Source organism: Lampris incognitus, chromosome 19 (genome assembly GCF_029633865.1).
Source record: "Lampris incognitus isolate fLamInc1 chromosome 19, fLamInc1.hap2, whole genome shotgun sequence".
In the NCBI taxonomy this organism is placed as follows: domain Eukaryota; kingdom Metazoa; phylum Chordata; class Actinopteri; order Lampriformes; family Lampridae; genus Lampris; species Lampris incognitus.
The window spans coordinates 24,027,586-24,051,397 of NC_079229.1; the positions used below are offsets into that span (position 1 = coordinate 24,027,586).

Below are 23,812 nucleotides of genomic sequence, written 5' to 3' on the forward strand. Positions count from 1 at the left end.
ATCATACAGTGGACTTGGCAACGGAAAAGCCGAAGGAAAACAGACCGAGACAAACACCACACCGTAACATCTGCAAAATGTATTGTTAGGAGAATAGAAGAAACCGTTCCTGTATCATCCAGAGGAGACATCAAACTATCAAGTGTAATTTTTTCAACATTTTGTTTTTTTGTTTGTTTTTTTTGTTTTTGTTTGCCGCACCTCATATCTATAAACCAGTGATTTACTGTACCACTTGCAGCAACTACATCTCTTGTCCGTACTCGTGTGTGCAGCTGCACTTGCCATCAGTTGTTAAGAGGTACAGCGGAGTCCATGAATACATGTGCGGCTTTAATAAATGTCTGTGGAAAAAACAAAAAAACACCCCAGTGCCGCCTCCACCCTACCGAATCCCGCCGGAAAACATAGAAACGCTTGTCAGTTTTCAAATGAATAGTCGCTCGACCGCTGATTAACCGCCGGGGATAGAGCACTTCAGGAGAAACTCGTGTGTCGTGTTTTTGTTTTGTTCTTTTGAGCACAGAGATAGCAAAGGAATGCATCAAAGCGAGAGTGCTGGGTTGGCGCCCGTTGCTGGAATGAGAGAACAGGTGCCCCCCCCCTCCCCACCCCCGCCTCCCCTCCATACAAACAGCCCAACATGTATGCAATCTTCAGTCAATGGCTGGAACTGAGCCCAAATCTGAAACCTTTAATGTCTTTTCGCGCCCAAGGTTTCCTCCTCAGTCTAGCCACTTTTGAAGTCTCTGTCAAAACCCACCGTGTCACGCTTCTGAAAATCCATACAAGGGAGTAAACAAACCAAAACCTTTTGAAGTCAAAGTGTTTCCCCCCCCCCCCGACCCCCAAAAATCTCGCTTCTGTTGTCATTGAATCTTGCTGCCACCTTGCTGCAACAGAAAAGCTCGTCTTCTCGGTTTCGCAATAATTTACTGTCGTCGATTGTTTACCGAAGTCCGAGAACTGCGTGAGAGACATTCACGGGCTATGAGAAGACACTGGTCCCCTCGGTGTTCCCGTACAGGTCGGCCAGCTTTTTGAAGCGTGGTCCCCAATTGCTGAGATAGTCGTAGTTCTGCTCGGAGTCTGTACTTAGCGACTCCAGCGAGCTTAGTGACTCTGCTACCGAGCCGCTCCCTTCAAATGCGTACGTCTGCAACGAGTCATACGGGGGCGCTGACGGGTCAATGTCAGCGTCCTTCAGCCGGTCCCAGATAAACTCTCTGAACACCACGTTGTCTGGGAGGGACTTGTAGGCCGGGCGTGAGGACGACGGGTAGTGAAAGAAGGTGGGCGTGTCTGGGGTGACGTCTCGCCGGACCTTGGGGTCTCTGATGACGTTGAGGTTGCGGAGGGTCACCATGTCGAAGGCCTCCGTGTCCTCCTCTCCTCCGCCCTCGTCGTCGTAGCGGACAATGTTCTCCCTGATGTCCCTCTCCTCCTCGAGGATCAGAGGCTCCTTCTTCCTCCGTCGCATTGTCACAATTAGCAGCACCATCACTGCAGAAAAGCAGAGAGATGTATGGGTCAGTATGGCAACTCAGATATTACCCCCCGCCCCCCCCCCCCCCCGTCACTTTGATCCCTTCAAAAAGATGGCAGGGAATTGAAAAAGGCACAGAGCCCTGAGAATACATATAACAGATAACCCAAATATGACTTCTTCAATGTTGGCGCTTGGCAAATTGTATTAAACAAACCGTATAGCTTGACTGTAATATGATATCGTCCTTCACGGTTTCTGCCGCCGCCATTTTGCATATCACTTCGGCAAACATAGAAAACTTCACCAGACTGGAATCTGTGGCCCTTCAAAGAACTTACTAGAACCCCTTCCTCCAATCCCTGTTTCGTCCCCCATACATTACTGCTGAAAATAACTCTCCGCCCAAGCAAACTGGCAAATGTCTAATGATCCTCTATCCATCAATGTCACGCCGGTGCCAATGAAATATTGTTCCGTAGGCTCATATTTCTTTTCCCTCGCAACATCTAGCCACTGCAGGCTAGATAGAAAGAGGCCCAGGAACCGAAGGCAAATACCACTTCACACCCCATAATAAGGGAGCAAATGGAGGAGGTGGAAGGGAGGCAGTGTCATATGAGAGGCTGCAGGACACACTGATGAATGGGTACCCCTGTGTCAGGTATCTGCTGCTACTCTGCTGCAGTGACACTCGGGGTATTACCGGTAAACAGTTATTCTGTAAAATGCTAGGTTGCTCATTCCATTCTAATAGCAACGGCTGCTATTTAGGAAATAACCAATTTCTGTTGATTTGGTTTGGTTTTTTGGCTTTTGTCACTTTGAGATGGGATGCTGAAAATTGTCATGCAAGACCTTCTGACCAGACAAGCTCGAGTCGCTTTTCAATTCAGTGGGGCATCTTCAATGTGAAGATACAAAGTGGCACATTGAAATTTAATATTCCAGCGAGGCCATTTAGGATTTAATGCCCGGACAGCAGGCATGATGCATCACATGCTGCACGCTGGCCAGTGGCCAAGCACACTCTATGGGCTGCACATGGCTGGCCAGCCCGCTTGCGTCATGTACCAATTCACTGGTATGAAATAATCTCTACCTGGGACAGTTAAGCAAATACATAAATAAGATACAGGGCTAAACAAATTGCTGCAACTGCAGAAATGTAAACAGAAGAAAGGAGATCAACTCAGCATTATAATGCCATTTTAGTTGTAATTAGCTTGGTGTAACTTAAATAGTTTAGAAGAGCCGTGAAGCATAGGCAAAGGTGAATGCGGGCTGCCCTTTCTTTGCTGGTGTGCATTGATGTGATGCACTCCCTCATTAGAGTAATCTCTCTCTGGTTCTTCGGGTTTTGACAAACTGCTAATTCAGAGCCATTTTATCATTTGTAACACCCCCGGTGTCCCTGTGCACCGGGGCAATGACAGAAAAGTTGTCAAAAACCCACACTTTGATTGAAATATTACACCTTTCTCTCCAAACCTTGCCAAAAAGATGTGGCTAGAGAGGACATTTGCGGGGCGGGGTGGGTATGATACAGATGAAATGAAACAAGTGGACAGAGACAAACTGACGAGTAGATCTTTCCACACAATGGTGCATGCAGGGGTACAAATTGGGAGACAGACTGGAAAACAAACAGAGAGATGAATGAACAGAAAGTCATATAGAATGAGTCTGGAAAGCAGCAGCAGTTGGACAAATAACCGTCTGGAGCTTTGGAAATCTCCACTATGTCCTAATTGGCCCTCTGGAGGAATAAGCCATACCTGACCTGTACTAGCAAATAAAGGACACTGAATCTTAACTGAATAATGGTGTGTCTCCGTAGTTTCAATATATCACTGAAACAACTGAATCCATCTTTTAAGGTATGGATGATATTCACAAGAAAAAAAATATAAATAGTCTAAACTGATATACAATTTGTTGTATCGTAATACATATACTGCACAGTTACAGGTGGGTGACTAACTGTGCTGTCTTGCAGTCACTGAACTGTATGGTATGCACATTAGCAGTTGCTCTATGCATTACTATATATTTACTCTTATCTATCTATCTATCTATCTATCTATCTATCCATCCATCCATCCATCCATCTATCTAGTCACACAGTTGGGGAGTAGGTGGCAGAGCAGGCAGTTGGAGAAGTGATCATGAGTTGTAGCTTGCATAATTTAAGATCTGAGTCCATGAGAACAACAGATGAATAACAAGACATGGCAGAGGAGTGGTACTCTGAAGAGCTCCATATATGAAACATGTCCAGTGATGCTGTTATACTCAGTGATGACAACTGATGATTAATGTACAATGATTTATGCTGGGGAAAATGTTTGCCTTACCCTTATGAGAGAAAGAGAGAGGGGGGGGGGGGAAAGAGAGAGCGAGAGAGAGATGGGAAAACAGAGACATGCTTGACAGATCTAAATCTGGAGGAGACGTCGGTGCTGACAGCACGTGCAGATGACAGCAGTTGGAAGCAACACAACTAGTCTTTTTCTGGCCCTACTCACACCCAGAACGACACAATCAAACCCAATCACAGCCTGAAATGCCACTCCACAAATTGAGCAGAGGCGAAGAGGTCTTGATGGAGGCACAGAAGATCAGAAGAATAAAGGACTGAGTGAAATGGTTGCACATGGCTGTGAATGTGGGGATGGAGGGAGGGGCTCCTTGAGAGGACGAGGGAATTTACAGACAGACACAATAAAAGGAGGCAGAAAGGGAAGAAAGGAAAGGGGCTGGGCCAGTTGAACTAAACAGACCGAAGGGGACAAGTAAGGACACGTGCACACGTGTGCTCGCACGCACACAAGGAGAGGTGGAGGTATATTAAACTGGAGGCCATTAGTGGCGAGCCTGTGGCCTGAGGCCATGCCGTGTAGAATAGAGCCAGCTTTCATTGGCAGTGCCGGGTTCACACCTGCACAGCCACTTTTCCCCCCTGTTGCACTTCTGAAGTTTTCATTCATCACAAGAAAGTATTCTCTATTACAAAAAGAGGGAGCCAAACTTCAAGGGGACTCGGCAGATTTGACCCCATCAGAAACTCATTTTGGGTATCGTGTAAACTATTTAGGTTTCTTCTCAGTTCACCAAAGCGTGAAACAATTGATGCCATAATGCTTTGTCTGTTGGAGCAATAGATCACACTGCCCGTTGTGGTGGAGGACTGCATCTTCATCAGGCTATGTTAATGCAGTCTCATTTGGCATGCCCACACCTAGAAAAGGGAAATAATTGGGAGAACTACAGCAATTTTGGCTTTTGTCATGCTACGACCTTCACATAATTCACTCTGATGTAATTAATTCCACTGAATACATTTGGTATCAAGGGGGAGGCTATTAAAGATATACCCTTTAGAAGGAAAAATGATCTATATCTAAGACCTCATCATGTGTAGGCTGGATATCGTCTCAAACAGCCCCAAGGTGTTGTTTGCTTTCCACAATATAACACTGATGTTGTTAGTGCCGTGTGCTTCAATTAAGGGCCAGCTGTCCATAAGAGAAAAAAACCACAACTCCAGATACCCATAAACAAAGATGTAACACATAAACAGGATGGTGGGCGGGCCTACATGGTTGAACTTCTATCCCCGAAGGGGGGCACCATTCTCTTCTCCTTTTTTTTTTTGGGATTTTTTTCCTGCCACTTTTTTCATCCCAATTGTGCCCAACCAATTACCCCATTCTTCCGAGCCGTCCTGGTCGCTGCTGCACCCCCTCTACTGATCCGGGGAGGGCTGCAGACTACCACATGCCTCCTCCTATACATGTGGAGTTGCCAGCCGCTTCTTTTCACCTGACAGTGAGGAGTTTCACCTGACAGTGAGGAGTTTCACCAGGGGGATGTAGCATGTGGGAGGATCACGCTATTCCCCCCAGTTCTCCCTCCCCACCAAACAGGCACCCCGACCAACCAGAGGAGGCACTAGTGCAGCGACCAGGACACATACCCACATCCGGCTTCCCACCCGCAGACACAGCCAATTGTGTCTGTAGGGACGCCCGACCAAGCCGGAGGAAACACGGGGATTCGAACTGGGATCCCCGTGTTGGTAGGCAACGGAATAGACCGCTACGCCACCCGGACGCCCTCATCCTCTTCTTCTACCACCACATCAAAGGCTCCTGTAAGAGCTCACAGACCACTGACACTGAGGTCATCACGGAGCTTACCGAGGAGGGTGAGGATGCAGCCCAGAATGGCCAGCAGGGCGCCGGTGCTCAGTCCAGTCGCTGTGTACGCCACCGCGCCGCACGACAGTGCCACGCCGTCCGAGTCACAGTCACAGACGCGCACCGACAGCGTGTTCGTGCTGCTGAGGGCCGGACTCCCGCTGTCCACGATCAACACGGGGAGTCGATATACGGGCTGCTCCCGCCGCTGGAAACCGCCCCGTTTTGTCAATATGGACGCCGTGTTGTCTGGAAAAGTGATGATGGTGGGAACGCAGATAAGACACGGGGAGCAAGAGGCTCTGCAGTCGTCCCCACAGAGCTGTTAAATGGTTTACTAGAGCACCGAGCTGACTGACATCAAATAAACAACAACAGGCATTGCATGAACATCAGTTTCAGGTGGATTGCGTCTGTTCGGTGAGGATGTGTGTACTTTGTTTGTGCAAATGAAAGATCATTTGCGGTAGTAAAAAAAGCTGAGAACGTCAACAGATGGTATAATTAACACAATTCAATATATCACACACAGTGGTATTGCTGTCTGTTCAAGACCACCTGTTGAATAATAACATCTTTGTTTTGGTGTTAAAAAATAATATGAATTGTCACCAGAGTCAGACAAGAAGAGAAAGTGAGTGAAATAGAAATAGAAGAAGGTTTTGTGAGACCGTTCAAAAATCAACATTTTGCGACAAATTTATCAGTGAATCCAACGGTTCTTTCAAACTCAGCAATCACATGTACTCCTTGCCTTGTAGGAGAAGCCACACCTTTTTTTCCCCGCCCCCCCTTTTTTTGTTGTTGTTGGATTTTCTCCCTTTTTATCCCCAATTGTATCCAGCCAATTACCCCACTCTTCCGAGCTGTCCTGGTCGCTGCTCCACCCCCTCTGCCGAACCGGGGAGGGCTGCAGACTACCACATGCCTCCTACGATACATGTGGAGTCATGGGAGGATCACGCTATTCCCCCCCGAACAGGCGCCCCGACCGACCAGAGGAGGCGCTAGTACAGCGACCAGGACACATACTCATACCCGTCTTCCCATCCGCATACATGGCCAATTGTGTCTGTAGGGATGCCCAACCAAGCCGGAGGCAACACAGGGATTTGAACCGGTGATCCCCGTGCTAGCAGGCAACGGAATAGACCGCCACGCCACCCGGACGCCCTACTTTGTTCTGCCCTTTTGCGAGGGAAATTGCAGGTTTTATAAATTTTAGGCCAATAAAATGTCCTCCGTGAAGAAATTTAGCGTTGTCAGTAATATGGTGAGTCATATTATGACGTTGCGAGTCAAGTTCACAAACTTCAGCTGTCCCACACAGGACGCTTGGAAGCAGAAAGGCAAAATGACCAGATGAAAGTGAAAGATGTTAAAGAAAATGACAGAAAGATGATGCAAGACATTTTAACCAAACTGATGATTATGCATCAAATGAATTATGCAGGGTGCAGAGGATGACCGGTAAAAGGGGTCACAGGGTGGAGAGTTTGTCTTTTTCCCACCGGGTGGATCTGCAGCACATGAAATAAATGAAAACCTCAGTCTGGTTAACGTGACATCAGCGACTGAATGTTTTGCATGCTCCAATCTCCCAACTATTTATAATAAAAAGGGTTATTGCGAGAGCAGAGGTTAACCAGGTTCCCATAGAAGGAACGGCCTAAATATTGTGTTTAAACACCGTGCTGAAGCAAAATCATCAAGTACGACAAAATTCTACATTCACGAGCATCTTTGCATTTGAAACACGCCATCATCTAAGAAGGTAATTTCAGAGTCCAGACGTTATCAGTTCTGCTTTAACTGGCACAAAACAACGAAGTCCCTCTTTCCCATTCTCTTTCATAGCCACACAGAACGTCTGAGCTGCTTTGCAGGACAAACTGTTTTCTCCGGTCGCCCCGCACTGCGTTCAGGTGTGCAAATCATCAAGGTGAAAAGTCAATTTTTGGCTTGTGTTTTGAGATCAAATCTACTGAGTAAACTTCAATAAAATCTTGCGAACCCACCTCCATGCTAACCAGAAGTAGACTAAAATTCATTGTTTGATTCTGGCATGCTACCAATTATACAAGATGAGCTCAATTTGCAAGAGGAAAGCCAGAGGGTTGTTTTTTTTTGTGTGTGTCTATAACAGTGATGGACAATCACAAATTAGTGTTATACAATTATGTGCCGTGTCAACTAACCACGCGCTAGACTTCAGTGTCATAAACTGCAAAAAAGGTAAACCCTGCATTGTCATCATGGATTTGTAGAGTCCTTCAGCTTGGCTGGGCTAAATGGGGTGGGATGTGTGAGGTGGGGGGGCATATATCCAGTGTTTTCTGAGTCAGGTTGATGTGCAGGTTGTCTCAAGATACAGGGCAGATGGAGCGAGTCAGAACGAGCACTGGGGAGGTAAAAATGTCCATTACGTTGCCGCTGGGTTCAAATCAGTCGGGGGCTCGTGCGTGGCATACTGACGGGTTGCTTTGTGCTTTGCAAATCAAAGCTAAAAACAAACTTAAAGAGAAAGATAAATTTGTGCTTATTTTGCCTAAGCTACTCGACATGGTGTAGTGGTCACACATAATAAAACGCAGCCTCAGATGCCAGGTACGTTCAGATGCTCAACACTTTGCGTGCTATTCAAAATACGCCTCAGGTCCGACCCAATCCTGAATAAATTTCACACAGATCAAAAAAATATGTTCAGCTACGTGTGAATACGAAGAATGCAAGGATAAGCTTTTTTTTTTTAACTCCAATTTGGGCCTCTTTCAAGTGTGTTCTGAGATCAGATACAGATTACAGGTGGCCATTTGGCTCGGGCCCGAGCGGTAGAGTCTGAATTCAAGTGCATCACGTGTCAGTCTGCGTGACACAGATTGGTGGGCTCGGCTGGCTGGTATCGACAGTACAACTGCATCTTTCACTGACCAGTCACTGGTACTGCCACGGCAAAACTATGGTCGAATGAGATTAGGGAAAATGCCCGTGACACACGCTGGGTACTAATGAGGTTGTGGTTTTGTTTTGTTTTTTTTTGGGGGGGGGGGTGACACTAGAAGTCAGTGGAAAGAAAGCAGTCACTGACTTAAGATCAATTTGGGGTGCTGTTCCTCTTCAATCTCAACTCAAGGGCATAGTGTTTGAAAAAATTGCATGTGAAAAGGCTGAGCATGGGGCATCTGGGTAGCGTAGCGGTCTATTCCATTGCCTACCAACATGGGGATCACCAGTTCGAATCCCCGTGTTGCCTCCGGCTTGGTCCGACGTCCCTACAGAGACAATTGGCCGTGTCTGCGGGTGGGGAGCCGGATGTGGGTATGTGTCCTGGTTGCTGCAGTAGCGCCTCCTCTGGTCAGTCAGGGCGTCTGTTCAGGGGGAAGGGGGAACTGAGGGGAATAGCATGATTCTCCCACGCGCTACGTCCCCCTGGTGAAACTCCTCACTGTCAGGTGAAAAGAAGCAGCTGGCGACTCCACATGTATCGGAGGAGGCATGTGGTAGTCTGCAGCCCTCCCCGGATCGGCAGAGGGGGTGGAGCAGTGACCGGGACGGCTCGGAAGAGTGGGGTAATTGGCCAAGTACAATTGGGGAGAAAAGGGGGGGGGGGCGCTGAGCGTAAACAAGGTCAATTGTTGTTCATTTACATGTGAGTCATATAAGGATGTACGTTCATTTGCAGTGATCTTAATGAAAAACAAAATAAAAACAAACAAATGATCTCGGCAAAAAATTGGAATTGAGCATTAAGGCCTGCAGTGTGAATATAAGCCCATGTTAATTAGGTGACAAACAGGAGCAGTTTAGACCACGTCAGAGTTACTACCAGCACCGCTAAGCTTCTTAAACCAACCAACAGGGTTTAAAGAAATCCTAAATTTTTAAGAGCTGCTGAAATCAACCAGCTTGACCCAACACGAAGCGCTGAGTCGCCTGCTGACATTTAGATCCATAATGAAGTAGCAGATGATTGACTGATGGGCCTCGCCTGCTGTGGGAACCTCCCTGAAAATACCACCGAATGGATTTTGCCTGTTGAATAAAATCAATAAATTGGCCGTGACCTTGACATGACCTTGACAAATGAACGGCTGATTGTCTGAATGAATGTGGATGAGAAAATAATGGAGCATCTTTCGGTAACTTTACTTATTAAAATCTAAAGCCACACCAATGGCAGAAAACCTTTTTTTTTTTTCCCCTCCCCAATTGTACCCGGCCAATTAACCCACTCTTCCGAGCCGTCCCGGTTGCTGCTCCACCCCCTCTGCTGATCCGGGGAGGGAAGCAGACTACCACATGCCTCCTCCGGTGCACATGGAGTCACCAGCCGCTTCTTTTCATCTGACAGTGAGGAGTTTCGCCAGGGGGACGTAGCACGTGGGAGGATCACGCCATTCCCCCCAGTTCCCCTTCCCCCCCAAACAGGCGCCCTGACCGACCAGAGGAGGTGCTAGTGCAGAGACCAGGACACATACCCACATCCGGCTTCCCACCCACAGACACAGCTAATCTAATTGTGTCTGTAGGGACTCCTGGCCAAGCCGGAGGTAACACAGGGATTCGAACTGGCGATCCCCATGTTGGTAGGCAACGGAATAGACTGCCACGCCACCTGGACGCCCTCCGAAAAATTATTGATAATCTTCACAGAGCAGACGAAATAAGACAACACGGACAAATTACTGTAAACTGGTAGTTATCCTACGACTGGTGAACAAAATTCAGCCGTAGAAGAAGAGCTTCGCACCCTTGTTATCCCGTAACGTGAAGTTGAGGTTTCCAGCAGCGGGCGCGGCCAGGGCGAAATTGAAGCGATGGCCGCTTGGAGGCTCGTCCCTGTCCACTGCACTGATGGTCTGGATAACCTGCAGACAATGACACACACAAAACAAAATAAAAGGTTAGTTGTGTGTTTTGTTTTTTTCTTTCCCAGTTTTGTTGGTTGAGTGAGGGATGCGTTGCATGTTCATTTTTCCATTGTTCATAAATATAAATAGTACTTTGTTTCATGGTGTTTCCACTTGAAGCAACTTACAGATTAAAACACCCAACGTAAAAAATAGAGAAGATATCAGTCTCGAGCTAAAGGGGGATTTGTTTTCATGGTAGAACAAATCTCACGTTACACTAGACCGGCTTTATTCAGCGAGTCAAATTGAGAGAAACAAATTGAGTCTGATTCATGGGGAAAAATAAGTTTAATAATGTTGGCTATGATTTTACATCAAGTATCGTATCACTTGAAGTAAGTGCTTACTTGGCAAGAGTATAGCGGCATTTCAGGGATGAGATTTTGGTTCAAATATTTAGTACTTAAGAAGGTACAAAGCTGTGCTTTTCACCGCAAAGGACAATATTGTCTTCTCTACCAAGGCAAGGGCACACTCAGGTACAGCCGGTAATACAGTAATAATCCTTATACACAATAAATAGCTCTTAATATACTTCTGTAACAACATTTGATACAGCTACCTGCAAGGACCACCATGTTGCAGACAAATCAATAGACCAAGTGAGGTCCTGGATGAAATATATTGTTACGTCAATGCTTTTTCCAAATCAATGCATGAGCTATACATTCAGCAATTACTATTTCATCATTCAAAGTATGAAACCGAGTCAAGTAAGAATTGCTCAGAGCTCGCTACAGGCAGTGTTCATATTTGTGTTTCCTTTCAACCCGAAGGGGAAAAAAAAACAACCCAAAAAACTTTCTCAATTGTTGACAAGAGTGAGAAAATACAGTAACTCACATTAACAAATTCATTTATCCACGCCTACCAGCTTATGTGTTTTTCTATTCAATTAATATGGGTGCGGGCGGCACAGTGGTGCAGTGGTTAGCGCAGTCGCCTCACAGCAAGAAGGTCCTTGGTTCGAGCCCTGGGGTAATCCAACCTTGGGGGGTCATTCTCTGTGTGGAGTTTGCATGTTCTCCCCGTGTCTGCGTGGGTTTTCTCCAGGTGCTCCGGTTTCCTCCCACAGTCCAAAGACACGTAGGTCAGGTGAATCGGCCATACTAAATTGTCCCTAGGTGTGAATGTATGGGTGTGTGTGGGGGCCCTGTGATAGACTGGCGGCCTGTCCAGGGTGTCTCCCCACCTGCCGACCAATGACTGCCTAGATAGGCTCCAGCATCCCCGCGACCCTGAGTAAGGATAAGCGGTCTGGATAATGGATGGATGAGTAATATGGGTGCGAACATGTGCACATAGAATCTGAGACCACAAACGTGTCTTGTTTGGGTGATACACAAAACAGTATTCAATTTCAGTAGCCTCTGTGCTGCAGAGCCTTAGCTGCAGCAAGCAGGGGGGGGGGGATCAAACTAAAATACACCACGTCTCAATCAGGATTCACTGTACAGAACATGCATATCGCACAACCACATGCCACATGGGTGAGAAAAGATAGCCCCACAATGAGAGCCATCAAAGTGGCTGCTACTGCAGCATTGTCCTTACAAATTTAAATCATGGGCTCTGGATCCTTTGCAAGCAATCTAAAAAAACAAAAACAAACACAAACAGAAAAAAAGCAAACCCACTAAGACTCACACCCATGGATTGGATCCAAGATATTCTTAAAAGCACTTCACACTGAATTATCACACATCCAAACCCCAGCCGGCTCTTCATCTTAGATTGTGATATAAACAAAGTACAAAAAAACCAAACATACGCACATACGCACACACACACACACACACACACACACACACACAAACACACACACACACAAGCATGCACATGCACACACACAAGCATGCACATGCACACACACACAGTGAAAAAGGCAATGATCCATCATTGCTGAGACATGGATTATCATTTGTCAACCATGATTAAATGCTGCTGGTTACAAGCTGTCAGGTATTAGAGTTGGTGTAGGTGGTAAACAACGCCCTGCCAATTATTAAACCTGGCAGAATGAGTGAAAATTCATGAATATGTACTCTGTTTCTCACGAAAATGGAAATAATTGTACTTTCGTCAGCAAAATCAATCATAATGCACGCTTTTTATCTTTTATCTCGGACTGTTTGGTATTCAAAAGTGCTGAGGGATTGGGGTGAGGAGGAGGGATCGGGGTGAGGTGGAGGGATCGGGGTGAGGCTGAGGGATCGGGGTGAGGCGGAGGGATCGGAGTGAGGCGGAGGGATCGGGGTGAGGTGGAGGGATCGGGGTGAGGCTGAGGGATCGGGGTGAGGCGGAGGGATCGGAGTGAGGTGGAGGGATCGGGGTGAGGCTGAGGGATCGGGGTGAGGCGGAGGGATCGGGGTGAGGCGGAGGGGTCAGGGTGAGGCGGAGGGATCGTGGAATCATGCCATGTAAAGGCCATCAGTCTCGGCTCCAGAGTACGTGTTCAGGATATCCACTCTTTACTCAGACCAGAAGTTATGCTTCACACACAACCAGCGCGCTAACCGCTACGGCAACAACGGCGCAGCTCAACACAGACGCCGGCTCCCTCGGCAGAATATGAAAGACGCCGTTAATTCCCTGATCATAATAGCTCGTCTTATCCTTACATGCCTTCCACGCCGGGATGTGAATTTCAGATCTAATGGAGACGTTTCTCCGTGGCTCCTGTGCCGATGATGAATCCGGCGCATTATAGGAGCCCCTTTGATGTCCTGTGAATATGGCGGCTCGGTTCTGTGCTTATCTCGCAGAAGCTTCCCATTCCTAGGTGCTGCAGGAAAGGACTGTAAATCATCCTTAAATCAAACACGCTGTAATGTATAATGCCTTTCATTAGTGCGGCTCTGATGCGTACAGTCCCAGAGAGTCTTCGGCTGGGAATCCTCTAATGGGCTGAGTAGGGGACGGGGTTAGGAAGACAGCGGCGTAGACATAAATTCTCGCCAAAAGACATTAACGACAGCGGCAGAATGATACCTGTCAGGGGCGAGACCGAGGAATCGAATAAATCCCGGGATTGAGGAGTTTTTCAGTTTACTCATGCCTGTGTCAGGTCAAGCAGATGCAAAGAGAGGGATGCGGCCTCATCTGAGGCTTCTGAGATGCGGCGAACCGTGACACACAAGCAGCAATGCAAGTCCATACATGTGTGCACAAACATACATGCGTGCTACACACGGTGTTATTATAATTATGAGGACATTTACTTTTGGGCATCCGGGTAGCGTAGTGGTCTTTTCCGTTGCCTACCAACACGGGGATCGCCAGTTTGAATCACCGTGTTACCTCCGGCTTGGTCAGGCCGCCCTACAGATACAATTGGTCGTGTCTGCATGTGGGAAGCCGAATGTGGATGTCTCGGGTGGACGGGTACAATTGGGGAGAAAAAGGGGGTTAAAAAAAAGGAAGCCAGATGTGGGTATGCGTCAAGTAGACGGGTACAATTGGGGAGAAAATAGGTGGGGGGGGGGGAGACATTTACTTTTATAGTCATTCCTCATTGTTAGCATAGCCATAGCTGACATAGTTGGCATTTACCAGTTCATAACACACTGTGTTTACATTTACATCAGAAGTATGATGAAGATGTGGGTATGTGTCCTGGTCGCTGCAATAGCGCCTCCTCTGGTCAAACGGGGCGCCTGTTAGGGGGCAGGGGGAACTGGGAGGGGGGGACTAGCGTGATCCTCCCATGCGCTACGTCCCTCCGGCGAAACTCCTCACTGTCAGGTGAAAAGAAGCAGCTGGCGACTCCATATGTATCAAGAGGAGGCATGTGATAGTCTGCAGCCCCCCCCTTCCCCGGATCAGCAGAGGGGTTGGAGCAGCGACCGGGACGGCTCGGAAGAGCGGGGCAATTGGACGGGTACAACGGGGAAGAAAAAGGGGGGAAAATCCCCCCACCCAAAAAAAAAAGGCAGCTACACAGGTGAGCCATATGAAGTTGAACATCCATTAGCAGTATATATCGGCTTTCAAAGAGGTCATCGGAAAATCAGCAATTTGACGCGTGAATTTTCCAAGTAAAACAAAGGAAAAGAACAGTTGTAAAGAGGCCAAAAAGTCGGTGTCTGAACTGAAGGTGCTTCGGCCATAGAAACAGTTCTGAAAATCACGGCAACACATGCCAAACGTGGACCAGCTGCATCAGCAAAGATGAAGAGTGGTTGTAAGTTGATGCTCACCAGCAGGATGGTTACTACACACCAGGAAACTGAAGCCTTAAAATGACCACAGAGTTTAATAAGCATCTCTGTGACCACGTCTCAACAAAAACTATGTTCTCCAAGCAACATGAGGCCATATTTGATAACCAGGTGCAGCCTATGGTGTAAACGCCGTTTTCTCGTGATGTTCCCATATTTAAGATGATAATGCTAAAGAAATCCAAGAGGGGCTTCCTGAACACCACAGTGAGGTCAAATGTGTTTAATGGCCTCAGTGACCAAATCTAAACATCACTGAAGCTTTATGGGAGCTTCTGGAGCTCAGAGTAGATTTCCAACTCCTTCACCTTCTTAACGAACCGGAGGCTTCCCCTCTTGCAGAATGGCCCAGTATCCCACCACACACCGAAAAAACTTTTCTGCAGGTAAAGGGTGGCGCTATTCCTTATGCTACTTGACGCTGATTGAGATACTTAACATTATTGTCAGTTGTTAGTTACATAAAACTGTATAATGCTGTGTTGTGTCTTCCTGTCAGCAACACCACCGAGGCAAATTCCAATTTTCTTGTATGTGCACAGTAATAAAATGAAACCGTTTCTGTTTTTTGTTTTATTCTGAGTTTCAAATTCCTCCATTCGCAGTTACTTGCGTCATAAGTCTGAACACGTACTCATGAAAACAATGGGAAATGATGCCCTTGGAAAACTGTCTGTTTGTGCCCCGCTCTCTCTTTTTTTTCTGTATGGCGTGAAATGCAAATTACAAGAGTCTTGGCATGTTTAATACTGTTTAACACCGAAAGAGTTGACAGGACGGACGACCACTCGTCCCACGAGGGCGTTCATGTGGCATGCGGCTCTCTGGCAGTGACGTTAATCTCCGAACACGAGGAAGTAAATCTAGCAGCAGATATGGGATTTTAAATCTGTTAGCAGATCAGTCACATAATAAGATAGTCAGCACTTGAAAGTTTTAACAAGATTATAAATAATCTTTGCACCAAATAAGTGGCACCTCCCGTTTCTATGGTGATATGACAAGTCACTAGGGCTTGTGTTGACAAGGGAAGGTGCAGGATGCGAGTTTTTTTTACACCTCTGCGAACAGCAACGCACATCCATGCTTGTGTGCACAAACACACATGCACACACACACGCACACACACACACACACACACACACACAGTGGTATTTTTTCTTCTTCCCCCTTTTTCTCCCCAATTGTACTTGGCCAATTACCCCACTCTTCTGAGCCGTCCCAGTCGCTGCTCCACCCCCCTCTGCCGATCCGGGGAGGGCTGCAGGCTACCACATGCCTCCTCCCATACATGTGGAGTCGCCAGCTGCTTCTTTTCACCTGACAGTGAGGAGTTTCACCAGGGGGACGTAGCACGTGGGAGGATCATGCTATTCCCCGCAGCTCACCCCTCCCCTCCGGAACAGGTGCCCCGACCGACCAGAGGAGGCGCTAGTGCAGCGACCAGGACACATACCCACATCTGGCTTCCCACCCACAGACACAGCCACTTGTGTTTGCAGAGATGCCCGACCAAGCCATGGGGATTTGAACCGCCAATCCCCCTGTTGGTAGGCACCAGAACAGATCGCCACAATACCCAGATGCCCCACATGTTGGTATTATTATAATTATGATGAGATTCTTTTATAGTCATTCCTCGTTGTTAGTAAAGCCGTAGTTGCCACATTTAACATTTACTGGTTTAAATGACCCTGTGTTTTCACATCTAACCAGTGCTCAATTTGTAAACCCGGAGGTCCCAGAACTCAGAGGGTACTGTTCTAGCGGGTCAGGAGAAGAGAAAAGGTCATGGAACCACAGGACGCGTCACAAAATCTACAGCCTGGAGCGCACCGGACAACACGCTACCTGTTAAAACTAAACAAAACTATCATCACAAACAAAGCACTATTTATTTACATTTATTAATCAGCATTCACAATAATCACTCAACATTTGCGGGGGGGGGTAGAAACAGCTGTTTATGGTTTGCAGCTCTCTCTATCTATCTCTCGTTGACGGTCCCTTCAATTCTCTGTCATTACCGTCTGTCTGTGGATTGCTACAGTGGGGGGGATTCAGGCCCAAAATTCTGTTTACGACCAAGAAAAGCAAGCATGCTAAGAATGCTAAGAAACTGAAATACGTGAAGTGTTCTGCCTAGCTGTCTGTCGATCCCTGCTCCGTTTCAACACTGTCGACAGCACCACTGTCACAGCACTTGTTGATCCTCCAGAACAATGCTGGGCTGTCGGGTCTGAACCTCGTGGTTTGAAGAAATTCAACACATTGATTGTCCTTTTGAAATTTGACCAGTTTCCTCCTAGTTGCTGAGGGTATACCAGTTCAAATCGCAGTAACATTAGTTCACGTGATGTGCACAAAATTCACACTTCAGGCACATAGGTGGATTACGAGACCATAGGCCCCTGGGCACGGACGCACAAAAGGCCCCCCTCCCGGCAGGGCAGGTACACTGACTTACAGCCAACAGCACAATAACTAAATTCACCTGTACCTCAACATGATTCACAGCGCACATACACACAGTTTACGCCAACAACCTTGTCTAGTGTTGCTGGTCTGAGAGTCACCAAATGTAATTTCACTGTGTGCGCACAATGACAATAAAGTATCTTATTTTAGCAACATATTAACTAAGGCAGGGCAAGACAAATGTATTTGTATAGCACGTTTTGGCAACAAGGCAATAAAAAGTGCTTTACATAAAACATAAAAGGCATTAAGACAAATTGTAAACGCAACATAAGGCAATAAAGACATTTAAAAGCAAATAAAAAGATAAAAGTTACAGTGCAGTGTAAGATGATAATCAAAAGCTTCAAATTTTATTTAAGAAAAGGCAGCGACAAACAGGAAAGTCTTCAGCCTTGATTTAAAAGAACCGAGAGTCGCAGCAGAACTGCAGTTTTCTGGGAGTTTGCTCCAGATACATGTGCTGCATAAGAACTGGAAACTGCTTCTCCATGCTTAGTTTTGACCTTGGGGGGGGGGGGGGGGCATCCGGGTAGTGTAGCGGTCTATTCTGTTGCCAGGCGCAGATCTACAGGGTGGCAAGGTGTGGCAGCTGCCACCTCTGGGACAGTCTTGCCACCCCTGTTGCCACCCCATTTATAAATCAGATAATATGTTTTTAAAGTATATTTTATGTACATGCATGGTGAAGGTCAATGAGACCCGCACCAAACTCATCTCAAACAGAAGTCGCCGATTTAGAACCCCCCTCCCCCTCACAGGCGCGGATCTACAGGGTGGCAAGGGGTGGCAGCTGCCACCTCTGGGACACAGTCTTGCCACGCCTTTGCCACCCCAGGAAAAAATCTCTAGATCCACCACTGTCTGTTGCCTACCAACACGGGGATCGCTGGTTCGAATCCCTGTGTTACCTCCGGCTTAGTCGGGCGTCTCTACAGTCACAATTGGCCATGTCTGTGGATGGGAAACCGGATGTGCGTATGTGTCCTGGTCGCTACACTAGCGCCCCCTCTGGTCGGTTGTGGTGCCGGCTCGGGGGGGAGGGGGAACTGTGGGGAATAGCATGATCCTCCCACACGCTATGTCCCCCTGTTGAAACTCCTCACTGTCAGGTGAAAAGAAGCGGCTGGTGACTCCACATGTATTGGAGGAGGCATGTGGTAGTCTGCAGCTCTCCCCGGATCGGCAGAGAGGGTGGAGCAGAGATTAGGATGACTCGGAAGAGTGGGGTAAATGGACGGGTACAATTGGGGAGAAAAAGGGGGAAAAATCCCCCCCCCCCAAAAAAGTTCTGACTTTGGGGACGGAAAGCAGACCTGTCCCAGACGACCTGAGAGGTCTGGATGGTTCATAGTGTAGCAGAAGATCAGAAATGTATTTTAGCCCTAAACCATTCAGTGCTTTATAAACAGAGAGCAGAGATGTTAAATTAATTCACTGATGGACAAGAAGCCAGTGTGAAGACCTCAGAACTGGAGTGATGTGATCCACTTTTTTGGTCTTATTGAGGACTCAGCAGCGTTCCGAATCAGCTGCAGCTGTTTGGTCGATTATTTTTAGAGAGACCAGTAAAGATGCTGCTAAAGTACGCCAGCTGACTGAAGATAAATGCATGGACAAGTTTTTCCAAATCCTGCTGAGACATAAACCCTTTAATTCTTGATATATTCTTCAGGTGATGGTAGGCTGACTTTGTAATTATCTTAATACGGCTGTATAAATTCAGGTCTGAGTCCGTGACTACAAGATTTCAGGCTTGGTTTGTTGTTTTTAAACACTACCGGTTTGTAGCTGAGTGCTGACTTTTAATTGTTCTTCCTTGGTTCCAAAGACAATTACTTCAACTTTATCTTTGTAAAGAAAATTCGGAGACGTCTTTCTTCAACTTGTTTCTGTCCAGTTGTAAAGTTGTTTCTTGAAATTCAACTAACAGTATTAATTATTTCATTTGTCAATGGGTCGTCACCCCTAAGTGAATGTCCCTACCTTCAGACATCTTTCAGTCAGACGTCTTTTGAAGCCTCAGTCTCGTTATTATATTCCAGTCCCTCAAACTTTGATTCATCCACACTAATTACTCACATTCCACGACCGAAAGTGAACACAAAGAAAATCCAGTGTCGTTCCCGAGGGCAGCGGGACTCATTCTGTTTCAGCATCAGAGCCATGGACAGACACGTTCTCTTCTCCTTTTCAAAGTGATGAAATCTGAAAACTGTGAAAACAGTGGTCACTTTTACAAATAATCTAGTTGTCAGAGTTTAGTACTGCTGGGGCATCCGGGTGGCGTGGCAGTCTATTCCGTTGCCTACCGACACGGGGATGGCCAGTTCGAATCCCCGTGTTACCTCTAGCTTGGTCGGGAGTCCCTACAGACACAATTGGCCGTGTCTGTGGGCGGGAAGTCGGATGTGGGTATGTGTTCTGGTCACTGCACTAGCGCCTCCTCTGGTCAGTCGAGGCGCCTGTTCAGGGGGGAGGGGGAACTGGGGGGAATAGCGTGATCCTCCCACGTGCTATGTCCCCCTGGCGAAACTCCTCATTGTCAGGTGAAAAGAAGCGGCTGGTGACTCCACATGTATTGGAGGACGCATGTGGTAGTCTGCAGGGGGTGGAGTAGCGACCGGCACGGCTCGGAAGATAGGGGTAATCGGCGCGGTACAATTGGGTAGAAAATGGGGCGGGGGGGGGGGGGGGTTGAGTACTGCTTGTGCAGAAGTAGCAAAAGTAACAAAAAAAGTAGGAAAACTTGGAAAGTTAAAGAGGAAAGCAGAGAGCAAGAGCAAAAGCGCCTGCATTGTAGCGTGGGCGGGAGCAAAACCAACCAAGACATCCATTCACCTGCAATTTCCTTCAGTTTCTCAGCAGCACTTTGTTGTTGCCATGAATGACTAAGCCCTTTGACTATGCAACAAGAAATGCAAAGTTAATAACAGCAACTTCATCTAGAGACTCTGGCTTAGGCGCCTCCTGAGCCCTTGGGACCCTGCACCTGGGCCCAGTAGGCCCGTTCAGTAATCCACCCATGTTCAGATGTCACATCTCTCTCCCTCGCATTGAAATCCGATTTAAAATGCATCCAAAATGGGCAAAGAAGCGACTTACGGGTAACTTCAATGGGAAATAAAAGAATGACAGAACAGATCATGTTAAATATTACATAAAATTTGTTTACAGACAGCAATAAAGGAGGTGCTGGACCCAATTAAATAGATGTCGATCCCAATCTGGGAGGTCCTGGACCCTGTTCCAGCAGGATCCAGCACAAATCCCACATCTAACTCAGGAGTATGATCCCAGATTGGTGCATAGCAGCCTATCATTCCTTTTTATATTTATATAGTAAGTAAGTAAGTAAGTAAGTGAGTAAGTAAGTAAGTAAGTGTTTATTTATATACAACACCTTTTTAAAACAAAAGTGCTGCACAAGTTACAGATAGAGAAAAAAAAAAAACAAACAACATCTACAAAAGTAAAAATTACAGCCCCATTACAGAGAAGGCAAGTCGGTAGAGATGGGTTTTGAGAAGTTTTTTTTTAAAGCTGTTTACAGACTCAGCTGATCTATAACGTGGAAGGGGGACTGTTCCAGAGGGATGGGGTCCTTACGGCAAAAGCACAGTCACCCTTGGATTTGCAGAGGGAGCAGGGTATAGTGCCTTGCAAAAGTATTCAACCCCCTTGACAGTCATAAGATACTCACAAGTCTGTTCCTGAACAATATTATTTTTGTGAACCTATAAGCTCTAACAGCATGGTCCCTAAAGCCAAAATAAGTTGTGTTTCGCTGAATTTTTCAAAATAAATCAAAAACTAAAATATAGCGCTTGCATAAGTATTCAACCCCCACATACCATTACTTTGTAGAGTACCCTTTTGCTGCAATAACAGCCATGATTCTCTTAGGGTAAGTATGTGCAAGCTTTGCACATTCTTCTGGAGTAATCTTTACCCATTCTTCTTCGCAGAATTTGTACAGGTCTTGCAGGTTGGTGGGATGGTGCCTCTATTTTCCTTCTGGGCCACAGATTTTCAAGGGGGTTTAGGTCTGGACTTTGACTTGGCCACTACAAAACATTCACATTTTTGTTGCTGAGCCATGCCATTGTTGCTTTAGCCTTGTGCTCAGGATCTTTGTCCTGTTGGAAGGTGACCTTCTCCCAAGCTTCAGTTTTATGGCAGACTGCAACAGGTGTTTTTTTTCCAATATTTTCCTGTATTTAGCTCCATCTATTCTTCCCTCAATTTGAACAAGGTTCCCAGTGCCTGCAGATGAAAAGCAACCCCATAGCATTATGCTGCCGCCGCCATGCTTCACTGTAGGGAGGGTATTTTTTAAGGGCATGAACAGTGTTAGGTTTACACCACTCATAACACTGAGTTTTGGCCAAAAAGCTCGATTTTCGTCTCACCCGACCACAAAACCTTTACCCACTTCCTAACTGGGTCTCTCTCATGTCTGGTAGCAAACTCCAAGCGTGCTTTTATATGCATAGTTTTGAGCAACAGCTTCTTTCTTGCTGCCCTCCCATATGGGCCAGATTCATGGAGAGCCCATGATATGGCTGACTCATGCACATTTAGTCCAGTTTCAGCCACTGACCTCTGGAGCTCCTTCAAAGTGATTGAAGGATCATCTGTGGCTTTCCCCACCAGCCCACGTCTTGCTCGGACACTTAGCTTTGAGGGACGGCCTGTCCTACAAAGCGTCTGGGTGGTGTGATACAGCTTCCACTTTCTGACAATGGATCCAACAGTGTTCCGGGGACATCCAAACACTTGGATATTGTTTTATATTCCTTTCATGCCTTCTGCATTTTAATCACTTTGTCTCTTACTTCAGTATTATGCTCCTTTGTCTTCATTTTCTGATGGAGTTCACACCCGGCTAATTAACTTTACACAGAGTGCTTTTTTTAATACCCATAAATGAGACTGTTACTTCAATATCTTACAGGTGCACACTAATTATGTCCAATGGTGTTAACCTGAGTTTGTGTTAGGAATAATTTGTCATTTGTGTAAACTTGGAGCTTTCAGAGCGCAAGGGGTTGAATACTTATGAAGGCACTATATTTTAGTTTTTAATTTATTAATAAAAAGTCAGCAAAACATAACTTATTTTGACTTTGGGACCACGCTGTTAGAGCTTATGGGTTCACAAAAATATTATTGTTCAGGAACAGATGTGTGAGTATTTTTCATAATTCAGAAATGAGTGATGACTGTCAAGGAGGTTGAATACTTTTGCAAGGCACCAGTCGGAAGACCTGAGTGGCCTAGAGGTGGCGTAAGGATGCACAAGTTCGGAAATCTGTAAAGGGGCAAGGCCATGTTGGGCCTTATATGTTTATGAAATCTTATATGTTTATGAAATCTTATACGTTTATGAAACCTTATATGTTTATAAAATCTTATACGTTTATGAAACCTTATATGTTTATAAAATCTTATATGTTTATGAAATCTTATATGTTTATGAACGCTGTGAAACAGACACGGGTCTCTCCCAATACAAGGGGTGGGCAAAGTAATGGAAACACCACATGAAAAAGGACTTTGACTTTGAAGTAACTAAACCACAGTTAGAAAAGCAGGTGAGTCATATGAAGCTGAACATCCATTAGCTGTATGTATCAGCTTTCAAAGAGGCCTGAAAATCAACAATTTGTCGTGTGAATTTTCAAAGTAAAACCAAGTTTGCTGGCATGTTTCTGTTGATGTACCTGGTGTTGCTGAGACTAAAGCAAGTTCCTGCTGGGAACAGAGATTAATTTTGATCCACGAGCCATTTTGTTTTTTTATATGGTGGCAAACTCTCCCACAGTCATCAGTGGTTGGAGGCTGATGGGCTCGACCTGTTCAAAATGTGTTCCCCGGTCCATCGAAGAAGCAAACGAAGACGACGACTATGGAAGCCGAGGACAGCCGTGCTTGCAATTATGTTTTTAAATGTCGTTATCTCACGATCATGAGTAAATATCTTGTCCTCCCGAGATAACAAAGCTCGTTTTCTCAAGATAATGAGATAATTTATCACAAAAAAACAAGTTTTCTCATGATAAATAAAGATCACAGGATAATTATGAAGAACTTGAAAATGAGCGTCTGGTTCAGTTGATCACGGCGGTCACGCCATCGCCACTTAAAAATGGATTGTGCATCTACAATGCTTTGTACGGTATCCCATTCAGTTCTACATAGAAATATTTAAAAAAAAATCAAATCAAATAGTTTTCACATGTCCCGAAGTGCCAATGTGCTGATTTTCATGATGTTTTACTCTTGCTTTACAGCAGCATTTTTTTGTTGTTGGATAATTTGATGCTAAAATCATAACAATATCCCATTCAGTCTCTCTCTCTCGCTCTTCAACAATTTTTGCTTTTCACTCACTTGCTGTCCTTGTTTTCCTCTGTGTGTGTGTGTGTGTGTGTGTGTGTGTGTGTGTGTGTGTGTGTGTGTGTGTGTGTCCAGATCCCATATAATACATCCAGCCCTCCCTGCACCAGC

At 46.1% G+C, this 23,812-nt stretch overlaps 1 protein-coding gene across 1 annotated transcript in view; it reads right to left on the reverse strand.

The window, feature by feature from the left end:
- Positions 1–988: 988 nt before the first annotated feature.
- Positions 989–23,812, reverse strand: part of cdh7a (cadherin 7a) — a 103,344-nt gene continuing 80,520 nt past the window's right edge. Inside the window, exons 9-11 of the mRNA XM_056299051.1 lie at positions 10,439–10,556; positions 5,689–5,937; positions 989–1,503 (exon numbers count right to left, since the gene is read on the reverse strand). Coding sequence (XP_056155026.1) covers positions 989–1,503; positions 5,689–5,937; positions 10,439–10,556 — 882 coding nt within the window. The remainder of the gene's footprint in view (positions 1,504–5,688; positions 5,938–10,438; positions 10,557–23,812) is intronic.